The sequence below is a fragment of the Pseudoliparis swirei genome, chromosome 9, assembly GCF_029220125.1.
Source record: "Pseudoliparis swirei isolate HS2019 ecotype Mariana Trench chromosome 9, NWPU_hadal_v1, whole genome shotgun sequence".
NCBI classification, from domain to species: domain Eukaryota; kingdom Metazoa; phylum Chordata; class Actinopteri; order Perciformes; family Liparidae; genus Pseudoliparis; species Pseudoliparis swirei.
The window spans coordinates 21,800,949-21,818,651 of NC_079396.1; the positions used below are offsets into that span (position 1 = coordinate 21,800,949).

Below are 17,703 nucleotides of genomic sequence, written 5' to 3' on the forward strand. Positions count from 1 at the left end.
AGAGCTGGAGGCTGATGTGGGTCGATCAGAAGCTACATTAGATTATGTTGCCATGTGCTTCCAGCTCTCTCTCTTTGTTGTTTCTGTTTTTGAGGTGGATTTATAGTTCACGTAAGTTGGTGGACAGAGACATTGATTGATCCGGATGCATTAAAAGAATACACAGTTTTTGTCTTAATGTAATCATTCAACTAGCAGCAACTGAATGACATCCATGAGGTGTTTGTGTTAGGAAGATATTTAAACATCACCTGTAAATGGTTTGAATGACATTTTGGGGTGTAACAGCAGAACGTGTGGATCGTGTACTTTGCACCACGAACGGACTGCGTAATAAATTGAATTCAGACACTCAAGCTTAAATAATGTTTTTACACATTTTTAATTTCATGCTTCTGCGTGTGATGTCAGCTCCATGGGAACGGATGGTCCTTTTGTGATATCGTATATTTGTAATTTCTTCTCAGGTCCGTCTCATAATATAATTATAATACAACAATATGCAAGATGTCCTGAACAAAAAGACCTGAACTAAACTAACAACATGACCAATGTGAAAAGGGAAGAAGAAAAAAAAATCCATTATGTATCCATGCAACAGGAGACACATCAGTATGAAGTCTAGCCAAACCAGTTCCAGTGTGTTTGTCTGGCTGTGTTTGCTCTGGTGGCAGATGCATGTAGAAGAAAGGATTAGTGGCTCAGGCGCGGACCTCTAGAAGATAAACTCGCTCGATACCATCAGCAGATACAGGAAATCTAATTGATATCTATCTCTATGTTATTCCAGTGCTCAAAAGTCACATAAATTTTTTTGGGGGGGGGGTGCTTTTTTCCAAAGTGGCTGACATGTATTTCCCGTATTACACTGTCATAAGCAGTGATTTTGGGATTGTGGTCATTCTTAAAACTGTTCTATAAGCATGTAACTCACATCATCCATTAAGGATCAATTAAGTTGGACAAAACCATATCAGGTGTCATTTTGGTCAATAATTCCCTCTTTTAACCCTCCTGTTCCCTTTCGGGTCAATTTGACCCCATTCAATGTTTAATGTCGGTGTTCTTTGGGGACAATTTGACCCCAGGCTGTTTTTCACTGTGTCAAACATATAAGAAATATCAACTTTTTTATATATTTAAAGGGCTATTTAGGTAGTCAACAAACAAACATAAAGTACCTCACAATTAAACTTGGAAAACAATATTAATTCTAATAATTTTCTGGAGGTTTTAATTGCTGGGGTCAAATTGACCCCGGGGGTAAAATATGTTAGTAAATGTAAAGGTAACAGGAGGGTTAAATGTTATCTGGTGCCATAATGCATCATTATGAACTTCAGAACGTGTGCGTTTCCATATTTTTTTTCCATTCATTATTTTGTCTCCAAAACATGTGTATACTGTATGTGCTCAGCAAATGTGGATTTTTATTTTTCCAATAGTTCCAAAAATGGGGAAAAGTGGCCGAATCATTCAACCCCTTCACTGAGCAACCATTAACATCATCTGACACAAAGTGGATTATAACGATGGTTGGAGACTCTTGGCCCCCCTCTTAATGACCGTTTTGTTTTCACGCCGTCTCGTAGGGACCGTGTGTGCAGCCTAAATGACGAAGTGGAACTTGTTCAAGCATCAAACAACGCCCATGGTCGCTGCTAACCCAACGGGGGCCAGTGCCTTGACTGTGTCTCCGGCCCCCGTCGCACTGGTCTCCACCGACAACTCCACCGAACCGGTCGACAAGAACGACACCTTCGACGAGATCAAAAACAAGTTCCTGAATGAAATCGACAAGATCCCACGTGAGTGCCAGGTTTAAAATGCCCAGACCTGTTCTGATCAATCAAACTGGTATTGATGTGACTCCAAGCAATGATTTTTGAATTAAATGTTCTCTTTAGCTGCAGGCATTGGCAGCCTCATAATGTCTTTATTCAGTATTGATCACTGGTTGCCCTTCCTAGGGGCAGAGAAATCTAATTTTCACCCGATGTAATTGCTAATCTAGCACCTCTTGCTCAATATATTTGGCCCAGGACATGACATGGAGTAGGCTAAATGATTGGTTGGTCAAATGTCAAACTATTTGCTTCTCTCTTCTCTTTCTGGGTGTGGATGTGCCATCTGTCCATTGGCCGGTATATTCTCCTCAGTGCCGCCCTGGGCCATCATTGCCATTGCCGTGGTCGCTGCTTTACTCATTCTAACATGCTGCTTCTGCATCATCAAGAAATGCTGTTGCAAGAAGAAGAAGAAGAACAAGAAGGGCAAGAAGGGGAAGGGTGACATGGGAATGAAGAACATGAAAGGGGGCGAGGTATGTTCCACCGCGGGAGGTCGCATCACGGCCGAGGGGGATTTACACCCACACTTGTACACAAAGCAAAGGCAAACCACGGCCAACCTGTTCATGAGTTATGTAACAGACATTAGAGTGAAGCTTTGTGTTGGAATAGAGAGAAAACCTGCATGTAGTGATATGCTTGGCTAATTATGTAACAAACAGTAGTCCTTGTGTTGCACATTTCTCATTCTAGTGATACGTTTGAAATGTATTGGAACACATATCGTTCACACACGCTGTTTATCTTTGATGGCCTTCTAACCCAGTCAAGTGTATTCTCCGCAGGTGTTATTTAATCCACCGTTATTATTTTTCATTTTTCTTTCTTTCTTTCTCTCTTTTTTTCTCTCGTTCTTGTTTAATGTATTTGTCGTTAACGTTATTGTTGCTCATTCTCTCACTTGTGCTCGGGGATTTGAGCGGAAAATGACAGGACTCTTATCGTCACGAAGGAGCAATTATGAAAATGTGTGGTTGGTGCAATGCCGTTGTTTTTGGGCCTATAATTATCATTTTTGTTCCACGTACGTGATTGATTATTTGACAAAGTACAATAAAAATTTTTAAAAAACACTTAAAAAAAGTGCAGCTATTTTAAAAAGCCCACGGCCCTGCTGCACGAGATATGAATGTGCTAACGAGCAGGCGTCTGCGGCTGTCATTTTCCTCGCTCCCTACAGTGTAGCTGACTACATTTGCTGTGATTACACTTCTTTGGTGTCTGCTGTGAGTTCAATTTCTTCCTTTGTCTCTGCTCTCCTCCTTCCTGCTTTGTGTCTTATGTGTGCTCCGTGTATCTTGACTGTGGTGGACTCCTTTGCCTACGGTAGGTCTGATAGCACGCGGCGCCCCCTACCCGGCCGCTCTGAGTAAGCGCAGACCAGGGGGTGGGGGGTGGGGGTGGGTGGGCGGGGCTTGGATTGCAGTGACGATGACAATGAGTGCTATGGCTTCCTTAGTTTTTTTGGTTTGCAAGCTTATAGGTGCTGCGGGTGCTTGAGGAATCTATGGGGAGCGATGATTTAGCTGCTTCGCAACAACAACAACAAAAATCCACCGAACTGATACGCCGCTCGACAACCGCTATGTCTTGAATATCCAGTGATTGCAATTCATTTTTTGGGGGCAAAAAAACAACAACAACAACAAAAAAGACAGAGCAAAGCAAAGCTGTGTTAAAGTGTCTATGGTTTATGGATATGGTCAACCTCTGGTTGAGCCTTCGAATGGCGAGTGCACTCTGCAACTCACTAGAGATCACTAACATGCATGTGCAAGGGGTGAGCTGGATATTTGTCAAATGACAAGCTGCAACTTTACCGAACCGAGAGCTCTGAGCATGTTTCCGCCGCGACAGGCCTCGACTGTGCAAAAACAAACCAAAAAACGAAGGACACGATTGCGAAAACAATTTCTCCGCGGGGACACGTTGACGTGGGTCCGACGTTCACGTCGTCCCCACTCGTGCAAACGCGCTCCGAGCTCCACGACGGATGAAGCTGTTTGTGTCTCTTGACCAAGACCAGCGCATCCCCTTGCAGTAGGTACCATTGAATGGCCACAACTTGACTTGAGAGTAACTTTCCTGGATGACCCATGCTGCTGACGTACTAGGTGACAGTCGTTGACCGCCCCCTCTCTCTCTCCCCGAAGCACTCGGGTCCCACTGAGGAGGAATGGTGGGCCAGAATGTCTGCCCGCGCTGGACTCGGCCCCATTTTCAGTCAACGCAAATTAAAGCGACTGCAGTCAACCGGCCGTTTCAACACATATGTCTTTAAAAATAAAAGTCACAATTCACCCCATCGAGTTGACCGAAGGGCATGCATTCAGACAAACCACGCCTTTACCTTGGAACCCCCCCCCCCCCCCCCACTGGAAGTTTGAGAAACAGCTGGGAATTCTCAGTATAGCATGATCCCTCCATGGATGCTGCGTACATCTCACTCAGAACCCGCGTACAGACATCTTTGGGCACGCCGAAAAATTTGTCAGAGGGGTTTGAAAAAAAGAAGAAAAACACCAAAGCATTACTTTTTAATCCTTCTTCAGAAGTGACGAGGTAATTCATTTTGTATTTGCCATATAAGAAAGAATCGTGGATCCTGCATTGTGTGGCCTGGCATGCTTGAATGAAAAGCATTTACAACAATAGAGATAGAGAATGCCACATGTGCAGATATCGTGTGAGAATGTGTGTTTGTGTGAGAGAGTGTGTGCGATTTTCAGCATGCACGAGAGCTTGCATGTAAGCGAACGTGTGTGTGTGGGTGCACAGCAAAGAGTGGTGTGCGGTGGGTGTGACGGTGTGTGTATTATTTGTGTGTGTGCCCTGTTCCTCTTCCAGCTCATCAGTGAGTAACTGGACCCTCCAGTCTTACGAAGACAGCAGTGTTTTTTCAAGAAGACAGCCATAGGAAAGTAGGCCATGCCGAGATATTATCAAGCTTCATACACTATCGTAAAAATGAAAGTTTACTTTAATATTCACATCAGAGCAAATTGCTTCAACTCGATTAGTCACAACCGCCTCTAAAGAGACGGAGAACTGAAGCGTCCCTGGGTGTGAGATGTGAGAGCCAGATTGGTTTATCTTCTTCATCCGTTATCTCAGGAGCAGTTAACTGTCGGTAAACCGCTGATTTTAGCATATGATCAAAAATCCCAATATCAGCTGGGGAAAAATCGGAGACCTCTGTTGGGAAATAAATTCGGACATTTATCAGCAATTCAGTGAGATACAATAATCAGGCCAGAGTTCACTCAGAAATAGCAGAGTAAACACGTAAAGGACAGACAGTGATGTTGTTTGTCAAATATTACATTATCAGTTGGAGCTTGAGAGCTTTTGGAATCACTGCGACGGGAGTGTGATAGGATCACAAATCCTACAGGGAAGACACTCTGCTTCTTGGGACAGCTTGTGTTTGAATTGCTGCACACGGGGTGGACAATATAACAAGAACGCCCTGCAGCATCGTGCAACAGAGCGCAATCGCTCTGCGGCAAATACGAGTTTGAAGTTGTTCACTTTTTGTCTCAAAAAGACTGAACTTTGTGGTGTTTTTTGAGAAAAAAATATCCCATAATATCCTCCAACCTGTTTACTTGTGAATTTGGCTCCTCTTTGCTGATGCAGTATTCCTCTGTGTGGGATATGCCGGCACGATTGTGTTGACTTTTTTAACAAGTTAATGTGACTCATTTTTCGGATGAGTCATTTTTTTGGGGATTTGTTTAGCTGCCCGTTTAGCTGCCCGTCTTCAAAATCCCGTTTAATGTTACGTTCCCGTTATTTTGTCCGCCCCCTGAACTTTCACAATCACAGGCAGCCACACCGTGATATTGATTGATTTGAAACGGTTTGATGAGTGGACTTCCGGAGGTTTTTGCATGGCTGTGTTAGATTGTAGTATATCATAGTATGTTCCTGTTTTTATGCCCACCCCCTGTATATTGACTGTTTTTATTCTGATGTCTCTCACTCTCACTCTCTCTCTCTCCACTCTCTGAACAATAACACAAAGAGTTATCTTAAAAATGGCAAAGAGAAATCCCCTCCATCTGACTTTGACTTTGAGATTTAAACACACACAAAAAAGAAGAAGAAGAAGGGAAACAGCAAATGTTGTCACCCAAGAAATAGTGAAATCAAGTCAGGTTGCAACTGTGGTCATCGATGAACAGATTGCCCCGGAGTGAGTGGGGGGGGGGGTGTAAGTGGCAGGTAGGTGCTGTGGCTAACCCGACTGCCTGACGCCCGGGGTTTAGTGTTCAGCACAACCGCCACCTCAGAGACGCCGTCTCATTCTCCTTCTTCTGCCGCCTGCCTCCACCCCCTCCCCCTCCCCCCCCCTCCCCTCCCCCCGTCCGTCTGTGTGCAGAAACAACAGGACGACGACGACGAAGAAGACGACGTCGAACCCGGCCTGACTGGAGACGAGAAGGAGGAGGAAGTGAAGGAGAAGGAAAAGCTCGGGAAGCTGCAGTACTCCATTGATTACGACTTCCAGGAGAACAAGGCAGGAACTTGAGCGGTTTTATTGAACGATAAAAAAAAAAAAAAGAAGCAAACACGATGATGAACCCCGCGATGAGCCGGAGAGATGCTCACCGACTATTACCTCCACTTCCTTCCTCCCCAGCTGACTGTGGGAATCCTGCAAGCAGCTGATCTGCTCTCCATGGACAGCGGAGGCACCTCGGACCCCTACGTCAAGGTCTTCGTCCTCCCGGACAAGAAGAAGAAGTACGACACAAAGATTCACAAGAAAACGCTCAATCCCGTGTTCAATGAGACCTTTACCTTCAAGGTAAGCTGAACCACCTCTTATCTTATGACTTAAGACTGTTTGATTCCCAGACGGTTCCTGTTGGAGGTGAATCGCTCCTTTCTTTCTCGACATCTGCCGGGCCTTTTGATTCGGATATTTTTGTTCTCAAATACCTCCGGCCATAGACGTGTTGATGGTGTCTGACAAGGAGAATAAGCTGCGGGAATCAGATTAAAGGAGAGGGCCACCTCCGGGGCAGCGCTGACACAGATCTAACAACCCCAACACCTTTTTCTTTGTCAAAGTCAGACTAGTTCTGATAAAGCTGCAAGTTATGAAGCCATTTTAAAGCTCCAGGCTAAAGTCACAACCCACAATGCTGTATAGTTCTGATCTGACCCACATGACTGAAGTAGGAATACTCTCTGTCTTCCAGATTCCATTCCAAGAGATGGGAGGAAAGACTCTGGTAATGTCAGTCTACGACTTTGATCGCTTCTCTAAACATGATGTCATCGGAGAGATTAAAACGCCCATGAACACCCTGGACCTGGCAAAGCCAATCGAGGAGTGGAGAGACCTGGACAGCGCAGATCAAGAAGAGGTAAGGAAGAGGAGTTGTGTTGCGTTACTTTTCCCACGCTGCTCATTAGGTCCACTACGTCCTCTGGTGTGTCGGAGAGATGCATGTTTTACTCGATTTTTGAGGCCCATAACAATATAAAAAAATCCTATCATTTATGGTTTTACAGTGTGAAGTGTGCCTCCATAGGGAGTTATCACCTGAATCTGCAGCTCTAATGTAGAGCTTCATAATGAGTTTAGGGCAGGGGTGTCAAACTCATTTTCACCGTGGGCCACATCAGCATCATGGCCGCCTCTTAAAGGGCCGGTTGTAACTGAAGCAGTGTATAAACTACTCCTGAACATATTGTTAAATAACTCTCTTTGCATTCATTTATTGTTTATTCCAGAGTAGAAATATTGTCCACAAGAACATTTCTCTAATATTATAACACAAAACCATTTCATTCGTCACCTTCAAAATAAAAGCACGGGATATAAAGGTGATCATATGTCTTTCAAGCCGCCAGGGGCCGCATAGAATGACGCGGTAGGCCGCCTTCGGCCCGCGGGCCTTGTGTTTGACACCTGTGGTTTAGGGTCATTATTTCACTTTTTGGCCCACAACGTTGCTGTTTTGGTTCACTATCAGCGCACTTATAGTATTTTTTTTTTCTTCAACCACAGCAGGCAGCTGTTCAAGCATTGTACACTTCCTGCTAAGACAGCAACTAGCTGGTGAACATAATCAATTATTCAACAGCTTGGGAGCCAGCTTTTCCTCAGGAGTTGATCAAAAGAGGGCCGAAAGAGAGTGAATGTGACTTACCGTCACCAGATGGCCATCAACAACACTCCAAATGAAACGATGTGTAAATAGTGACAGTCTAAAAGCAGCCGAGAGAAGTTTTTGAATTCTCTTTGCAAACTGGAAAAGACGTGTTAAATATATTGAAATACATTTCTTCAGACTCTCAACACAAAACCCTTTGGTTTTCATATAGAGCAGCCTAGCTAACTCAGCTGATGACAAAAATAACCTCAGGCCCGCGGGGGCCACTTTGTCTGTTTGCCAATGAGATTCAGAGGACTGAAGGACTCACCTTTTGTTTTTCTAATCAACTGCACTGCTTCCTCTGCATCCACGCAGCCCGTGATGTGTTTTCACTATTTTGCTGCGCCCGAATATGAAACAGGTTTTAATCAACGAAAACTCCCCAGAGCCACCTTAAGAGGAAATTATCACTCCGTTGCTCGCGGTCTCGGATAAATGTATGAACTTTTTTTTAAAAAGGCCAACGAGATGTACTTAAGAAAGCTGTGAATTTCTGCTGATAAGACAAAAGTAATGGCGGCGGGATTTTTTTTTAATTGACGATGTATCTTTAAATTGGGACGCCAAAGGGACAGTTTGTGTATTCGTGCACTGTAGAGCAGAGGGAAGACATCCTGCAGCATACCTCCTTTGACTTTCTCTCCCCATCCCTCCTCACAGCCGGAGAAGCTGGGTGACATTTGCATCTCTCTGCGTTACGTCCCGACTGCCGGCAAACTCACCATCTGCATCCTGGAGGCCAAGAACCTGAAGAAAATGGACGTGGGAGGACTGTCAGGTACGACGCACGGAGCCCGGCGTCAGATGTTGCATTGCTTTAACCGCGCTGTCGTTGGACAACAACGCGCCAGATCAATGTGACACGTGGCCGCGTGCAGCGGGACCGCGGTGGGATGCAGGAGCGTGGCCGTGAGCGTGGCCATTAGCTCGGCCCTGCTCCGCTCACGTGCTGACGCCGCAGCGCTCGCCACTCACCAGCTCTCGCTCCCCACCTGGGCTTCAGCATTGGCGCCATCTGTTGGTGCTCTGCAGCACTGCAACCGAGAGGGCGCACCATCGCGCCAGAGGCTGCTGCTTCTTCCATCAGCCTCATCAACTTTTCTTGCCCTTCTTTCTTTCTTTTTCTTCAGATCCCTACGTGAAAATCAACCTGCTGCAGAATGGAAAGAAGCTGAAGAAGAAGAAGACGACAGTGAAGAAGAACACTTTGAATCCGTACTACAATGAGTCCTTCAGCTTTGAGATTCCTATTGACCAAATGCAGGTAAGGACAAGGACTATCTTGTTAAAATCATTTAGAAGCTAACAGGGGTGGAACCATTACCGCGGAATCCCACCGGGATGAAAGTGCTGCTCTGAAGGAAGCACTGGTGTAAAAAATATGAAATAGTTATTACTAATTATTAGGGATGGGAATCGAGAACCGTTTCTGTTTTAGAACCGGTTCCCAGTGAACCGATTGTTTGGGATCGTCAGCCAAATTCTTTCACGGTTCTGCTAACGGTCCTCTGTGGCGTTGCGCATGCCCAAACTTTTTTAGTTTCTTCTTCAGACTGCAGCAAACATGGCAACTAGGCAGAGGCGTTCTAAAGTTTGGCTCTATTTCACACGACAAAAAGTGCTCGTGTGAGGTGAGAGTGTGCTCACCTGTGTGCGCGCATTACGGCTGAGCGCTGTGAGCGCTGCGCGTGCAGACAGCATTTAACGGAGCGGAGCAGCGTGCGCTCTGATCGCTCTTTTAATGAAGTATCGATACTAAAAATATGCTAAATCACATCGTTTTTAACGTACGGGTATTTTGTTAGTATCGCTACACCGTGCAGCGTGACAGCAGCAGATGTAGCGGGCTAACATTCAAGCTAACCTAACTTCCCAAACGCTGTGGACATCTGAACGCTGATTGGCCGAGACGCGACACGTCCCATCAAAGATGTTTTATTGCGAAGAGCACCCCTTCACATTTTCTCCGCGTCTCACTGCAATCTCAACGGCAGCGGGCCAGGTGAAAAAAATAATAAATCGGAACGCGTCTCTGGTATTGTTCAGGGGGCCGGTCCACATGTGGAGGCGGGCCGTAGTTTGGGGACCACTGGTCCAAGGTAAACTCCTCCAAAGTGATCACAACCACTCACTGTGTGAAGCAATTTGCCTTTATTGTGTGTAGTCGATCAAGTTATCTTCTGTCCCTTCGTTTGAAGCAGACATTTGAGCTCCGGCATTGGTCTCCCATTATTGATCACTTCACGTTTGGATAGTAATTTCTAGGAACATGTTTAAATTAAACAATACATTTTATTTAAGTTATGTAAGTTTTATTTTAAGTTCAAGAGGAATATGTATAAATGTTTTTGGTTATTTAAAAAAATGTAAATGTGTATGTATACATACTGTATATGGTGTGTGCAGCATTATAGAAAATTAATGTAAATAAACCCGTTTGTGCTCTTTTTTTCACCCCTTGCCCAATAAGAATCGATAAAAGATTCGATTAGGAATCGAATCGATAAGCAGGAATCGATAAGGCATCGGAATCGTTAAAATCTTATCAATTCTCATCCCTACTAATTACTGTTAAAAGGCTCATGTTTACCCAGATCAGGACCACTGAGCCTTATCAAGCAATATATCATCAGGCACATAGGGACAAGGCTACAGCCAGAAGCCAGTTTAGCTTAGCTTAGCATAAAGTAGAAACTCCAGGAAGTCTCTGCTACCGTCCATCGATCACACGACCATGCTTTTTTTTGTACATATGAAACATTGAGCTTCTCATTCAACTCTCAGCAAGAAAGCACAGAAGCAGATTTTTGTACGTCAAACAAACTATTTCTGTAAAACTATCTCATAATTGACACTTGTTCATGTCCATGCACACAGTATACAGACAGTATGCTGTGGCTACCTGGCTCAGACCCGAGGGGGTCATCGCTGCATGACTATAAGTGTGAAGCAGCTCTGTCATTTCTTATTGATTTCCTACACTATTGATGTGGCAAACATAATAATCATCAAACATGTCAAAAAATGACAGTAAATGCATGAAACAATATAAAACGCAGAAACTAATTAATCGTCAATCCTTGTGAAGATAGAAGTGAGCATGACACTGCACATTTTTGAATCCACATAAAGGGTAGCCGGTCCCTTTCCCCAGCACCCAAACCAGAGCCCTTGTGCTGATACCAGCCAATGGGGTCGCTGCACACTCCAAACACTGGGCATCGTGCTCCATCAACTCGAACAGTGTTTTGAGTGAAATTCTTTCTCGCCCTCGTAGCTGTGTGTTCATCGTGGTGTTCTGAACCCCGTTGTGATGCTTTCTCTCCCCAGAAAATCCTAGCTGTGATCACAGTCCTGGATTATGACAAGATTGGCAAGAACGACGCCATTGGGAAGATCTTGGTGGGAAGCAAGAGCACGGGGGCCGGGCTGAAACACTGGTCCGACATGCTGGCCAACCCCCGTCGCCCCATCGCCCAGTGGCATCCACTGCAGCCAGAGGAGGAGGTGGATGCCGCCCTCGCAGCGCTGAATGCCAAGAAGTAAACCCCCCCACCCCCCCAACCACCCACCCACCTCCCTCCCCTGAAACACATCGTCCCCACCTCCACCTTACCCATCCATGCATTTCCCATCATGTCCCCCAGGTCCCACATATCAGTGTATATTCCAGAAGAACACCTCGACTGTACATCTTCTCCCTCCTCCCCCCCTCCACCACCACCACCACCACCTCCTCCTCCTCCTCCTCCTCCTCCTCCTCCTCTCCTGCCGCCCACCTTTCAAAAAGATCCATCGACATCACTGAACATGATGGGAAATATAGTTTTAAAAAGAAAAAGAAAAAAAAGAAGCATCACGTTATATGAAATCATGTCATTGAAAAAAGAAGACAAGTTACAGGATGGACAGATACTCCGTTGATTTCCTTTAGATCTATTTTTGTATTGGGGTTGTGGTTCCATTAATAAGAATACAGAGTCGATTACGAAGACCAGTACGAGTGCTATATGGGAATCTGGTGATAGAGGGGATAACACATACGCTCACTCATATTGTACTTCTCACCACTTCCCTTTAGTGACACAGTTTGCTTAGAATAGTGCTTAATAATAAAATGCTTTATACTGCCATATGATAGAGAAATAACACAAGCAGGTCCATTCCTTAGGTGTATTGTGCACCATTTTCCACACCTGCCAGTCGTCATCCTTGATGATTCTGTTAGTTTGAAGTACATTCCTAGAGTCGGGTAGCAAGTAGGGATAGGCACATGTCCAGTTACCCACAAACACACTGCCTTTTTGATTTGTTAACCTTTCGTCCATCGTCTCAGGAAAACTGAGAGGAAACTGAAACTCCATGCCTTTTTTTCTAAACGGGTTCTTATTATTCAAATAACTCCACATGACGAAAATGAAAAAAGTTGGATTTCAAAAGCTTGATCGCTTTCTTTGTTTTTTTTTCTCGGTAACATAAGGCTCACGTGACTGGCGCTAGTCGATCCACGAAAACGGTACGTTAGGGAACAGGGAACGGTGGAAGTTTATTTCCCCAAAAAAAAAGGAAAGGGGGTATTTGCGTATTTTTTTGAGAGTGAAAAAAAAAAGGCGGTGTCTGTCATTTGAACCACAAAAAGCAAGGAAATATCAGAGCGGTCACAACAGAGACTGATTCCAACCACCAATGACATGAGATCTACAAGGTGTCGATTACTGCCCGCAGTCTACCACCTCCCCTCCCCTCGCCTCTGATTCTGTATCTCACTTGTTGTGCTACTGCCATTAGTCATGGACTTGATACAAGGGTTTTACTCCAAAGGAATCCCTATAACCGTCTTACAGTCATAAAGGAGACAAGCCTTCAAAGTAACAAAATAAGCAATTTTCAACTACCAGGGACGCCTTCCAGTTAGCGGTGTTGTTCTCTTCATTTCTTCATTTTTTTCTTCTATCTCTCTCTCCTTTTTATTTATTCAGTTGTATTTGATTTGACTTCAAATACTTTTATTCCTCGAGCACTTTAAATCCAAATGTTGTGTTTAAGTACCATCAGAAACCAGAGCTTTAAGTGTTCATGTTATTTATAACTGCTGGTTTTAAGAAGAAGAAAAAAAGAGTAGGGGTGTGCATTGTGTAAGCAGTTTTGTTGTTGTTGTTGTTGCTTTGTTTTGGCTCAGCTAATTGTGTATGCGTTTTGATTGTTTGAATATTACGATTTTCACTTGATTGCAAGGATGTTATATGTTATACACAGCTTACCAAACTGTTGAATTGAATCGCACTACTGGGTATTTTTCTGTTCTGTGGTAATTTGACACTGTCCATTTCTTTTATTAATTATAAAATGTTGTGAGATTGAATTTTTCTGTGGCACACGTGCCAGAAAGCTCTCCTCGTATATAAGACACATTACCATCTAATGCTCCTTCGCTCCCTCAGAGGATGTTATTGGCCCGAGTGTATTTGTAAATTATGATGCTGTTGAAGAGGAATCAGGAGGTTGATCTTATTATTACCAAACTGTTGACGCAAACTCATCAACCCAGAATAAATTGGTGAATTCCTAATAGCTATTTAAAACCCTGCTTGCAGGTCCAGTTCATTTAAATCAGTGCTGATCCGTGAGCTCCAGCAGCAGAAACGACTCATTGACGATGGGCAAGAAAATGCAAAGTCAATATTAATCAAATGTAGCTAGTACTACAATGTGTTGGGAATTTAATGAATGTTGGCTCTTGTATCTTTCTCTGTTGGAAATTGTGATTTTTTATTTTTTTATGACCAACGTAGGACCATGTTCAGATTTTTTTTCTTCGTTTTTCGTCTCACATAGTTTTGTTTTCCTCTGTTGATGAAGCAGCACTAAAGAAAAGGCAACATGGAAGCAATCAAGCAACCCATTGGTGTGTAGTTTTGCCTAAATACATAGTTCATACACGTTGACACTGCATGTTTATACAAAATACTGTACATAGGAGCATGTTTTAGAGACAAAGCAAAAATATCTCGTGTATGTAAATGGATGTCATTGGTCATTTTAATAACACAAACGAAGGGAGAAAAACAAGACGCATTGTATATTTTCTAAATGAAACAAATGTGTATTTATTTTCCATGAGGGTCATTGGAGAGAATGTCATACAAATATTAGAGTACTATTCCTAATAAGAACCTTTCCACGCCTGAAAATCTCAAGCAAGTGTGTCGTCCAGTACTGTGTGTGAGTTCATGTCGGATGAAAATGTAGCCGCATGCTTGCTATATACTTCCTTGTGATCAACATTTTTATTTGATGCCATTTATCTGCCATGTTGTTTCAGCACTTATTTGAAGGCCAATGTTTAAATTATTTTCGGGGATTTTATTATTGTTATTGCTTTTTTCCTTTATAAAAAAAAGAAACAGAATGATGTTTTAATTTTTTTCATGTTTGGGATCGGGGTGGGGGGGGGGGGGGATCTCCAAGTCTATAATATGACTTTTTTTCTAACACATTTAGCACGGTGTTATTATGGAATAATTTGTTAGAAGAAGATTTAATATTTCTGCGATCTGTAGTTGGATTGTAGGAGTTGTTATTTGTGCCAGTAGGGAAGTCTGTTGGATCATATCATTGTATGAAATGAATTTCCAGAGGCCAAAAAGATGAATAATCCCATTCCAGTGGACACAAAATGACTTGGAATCCCTTCTTCTCTCTTTTCTCTTCTTTTACATGGACGTTTTGATTTTTCACTTCTACAGTATTTAAATGACCTGAAAACCTTCACGGCTGTGTCTCTTTTACTGTGTTTATTATACAATACGTGTACGTGTATACAAGACAAATGAATAAGATAAAACTAAAGCCATAAAACTCAAGCACTAACGCTGAGTAGCTAGTTTATTTATGAAGAAAAAAAAAAAATCTTGACATGTCTTCATTTTCCTTGGCCAGTGTTTCTCTTTCACATTCCATTCAGAGGTATTTGTTCATCAAGAGGGCAAAAATCCACTTTTCTGTAAATGTGAGCTTTGAGAACAGTTGTGAGTTTACTAGAGTGAGTGTGTCTTTTTCTACTTTCAAAGCTGTTGACGTCCTTGTTTCATAGAGGTAGCGAATTTATAGTATCGTGATTAGTATCGTATATGCCTCGTTTTTGATAGTATAAATAAAAATCCCTTTAGGTTCTCAATAATACCGCTAAAGTTAAAATATATATATATAGAGAGAGAGAAAGAGAGGGAGAGAGTGTGTGTTCTTTTCTTGGGCTGAGTGCAATTTATGAACCAAACTGGGTCCCTATTGGAGTTTCTCTTCTTCTGGTGTAGCAGCAGACTGTACTAGTGCATGTACATGCACAATCAATAACACACTGCTGGTGATCCCGCTGACCTTTTTTTTTTGCTGGATTGTTTAACAATCGTATCGCAAAAAAAAAGAGAAACTTAAAACAGTGGCACCCAAGTTTTAGGCCTAAATCCCTCCCATAGAACTATGCATAGATTTATGATTTTCACAGACAAATGGCAGAACGTATATATATATACAAATATAGAATCACATACAAGGGCATGTGCATTATATGCCATTGAAGGAGTAGTTCCACGTTTTGGGACTTGTTTGCCTTCTTGCAGAGAGATGAGAAGATCCATACCACTCTCATATCCGTGCACTATATAGGAAGCTGGAGCCAGGAGACGGTTAGCTTAGCTTAGCATAAAGACTGGAAACGGGGGGAAACAGCTAGCCTAGCTGTCTGTGTTGGTGTTTAGCTAAATGTTTCCTGGCTCCGGCTTCGTACCTAAAAGACAGAGTGGTATCAATCTTACCAGTTATTGACAAAAAGGCGAATACAATTATTCCCAACAATATTGATCTATTCCTTTAAGTTGACCTCGGTCGGAGCAAACGTCCGCCTGCCATCTATCAATCCTGGCAACAATCAATTTTAATTTCAATGTGATGTGCAACGCTGCACATCGTCTAAAGCAATATTATAGTGACTCACCGTCCCGTTATTGTTACCTGATTGCGACCAAATGATGCACTGAGAACAATTCAAATACAAGATTTCAGTGTGTTTCACAAAAATACTGCCAGTACCTGCTCACAGCTGACGATGAGGCAAAACACGTGACTACAGGTCAATACAGAGCACATTTAGGGAGATTAGTTTCCTTTTTACTGCTCGGGTCACTGCAGTCACATGACATATACGTTCTATGGGGGACCGGGAGCTGTGTGTGCGTGTGCTTGTGTTTGTGGGATAAATAGATATACAGTGTAGGCCCTTTAGCTGATGTGGTGCAAATAAACACTGCGCTGGAATTAATAAATACAAGAAACAGTCCAAGGTCTGCATGCACGGGACCCATTACTCATTCCTAAATGTACATCTTTGTGTGTAAGACCGTAATACTCAAACAATCTTATTTCTGTTATAAAAACACGGGGGTTGTTCTGTTTGGCTCCTGGCTGTGTTGATGTACAATACCTTATGCACAACTGCAGCTGAAAACTGTGAGCTCTTTCAGCTGTGCAGACACAGTTCTAGAGCACTGTTCACAGGACTAGCTTTTTGTTGTTGTTGTTTTTGTTTGTCTATTGAACAAACGCTGGGATTTAAAAAGGGAAAACATCCAAAGTTCAGTCACTCATTCACCCAACCTGTCGACGCCTCTCGGCGGGTCGAGACGCCGCTCTGAAACATGATGTCTTGTCTCCTCTATTACTCGCTGTACTTCTTCTTTGTATTCTTGTGCATACGTGTAATCACTCCTCCTGTCCTCATTTGGTTTGTTTATTTCGTGATGTATACTTCTAATGTAGAGCGTAGGACTGTGGTCCAATCGATGCCAGAATCACAGTTGCTTTTGCTTTGTTTGCGTCGTCTCTGTCCTTGTTTATGTGTAACCAGCTACGTACCCTCAGCGCCAAACATGCAGGACCGTACCAAACTCCCCCCCCCCCTCCTCGAGCGCTTCGTCCTCCCTGATGCAACTGTATTCTCTAACTCTTTTTTTCTTCCTTTTTTGTTGTTGTTGGTTTGTTTGTTTGTTTCCTCCTCCTCCTCCCCTCTTTCTCTTCTCCATCATCTTTTAAAGAGTCGGAGGACAGTCAGGTCGTGTCCTCTCGCTGTGTTTCTTCGTGTCTAGTGTCGTGGTGCGCGTGTTCATGTCAGTACTTGTGCCTACTGTGGATCGCATGCTTTAGCCCTTGACTGGACACAAACGTTGCTCACAAACTCCTCTGGACCCGTATGTGGACAAACGTTGGGGATCCTTATGAAGTTATCAAGGGAACCAAATAACTTATTACAAATTTATCATATGTGTTACCAGTTCTGTAAAAAAACAAATAGGAAATAAAGGCCTTTTAATATCCATGAGTTGTTTGTGTTCAATACGCGACGTGTTCCCAATGATCTCTCTCTCTCTGCCTGCGATGCACAACACATTAATGTCACACTGAGAAACATCTACGCTTCTTTACAGCTTATTAAGCAAAGTGAGTAAACCCGTGTGCGCGTCCAGATATTTTCAATTCAAGATGCAGAATGTATGCCGTCGACATGGATATGTCCACGGCATGTGGAGAAGATCGCTGTGCCTCATTCGGAGTTTGGAGTAAATTACTGGATGTGATCAAAGATAATTTTGCTGTGAAACTCCATCACGTCGCTCGAAGGAATGCAT

The 17,703-nt window shown here is 43.3% G+C and overlaps 1 protein-coding gene across 1 annotated transcript; it reads left to right on the plus strand.

Annotated features, from left to right (window-relative positions):
• Positions 1–1,612: 1,612 nt before the first annotated feature.
• Positions 1,613–17,393, plus strand: LOC130198979 (synaptotagmin-2-like). The gene is made up of 8 exons (XM_056422120.1): positions 1,613–1,808; positions 2,160–2,323; positions 6,235–6,372; positions 6,496–6,663; positions 7,061–7,228; positions 8,684–8,801; positions 9,154–9,287; positions 11,354–17,393. Exons 1-8 carry the CDS (start codon positions 1,613–1,615, stop codon positions 11,567–11,569), a joined length of 1,302 nt encoding a protein of 433 aa, XP_056278095.1. The 3' UTR covers positions 11,570–17,393.
• Positions 17,394–17,703: the final 310 nt, after the last annotated feature.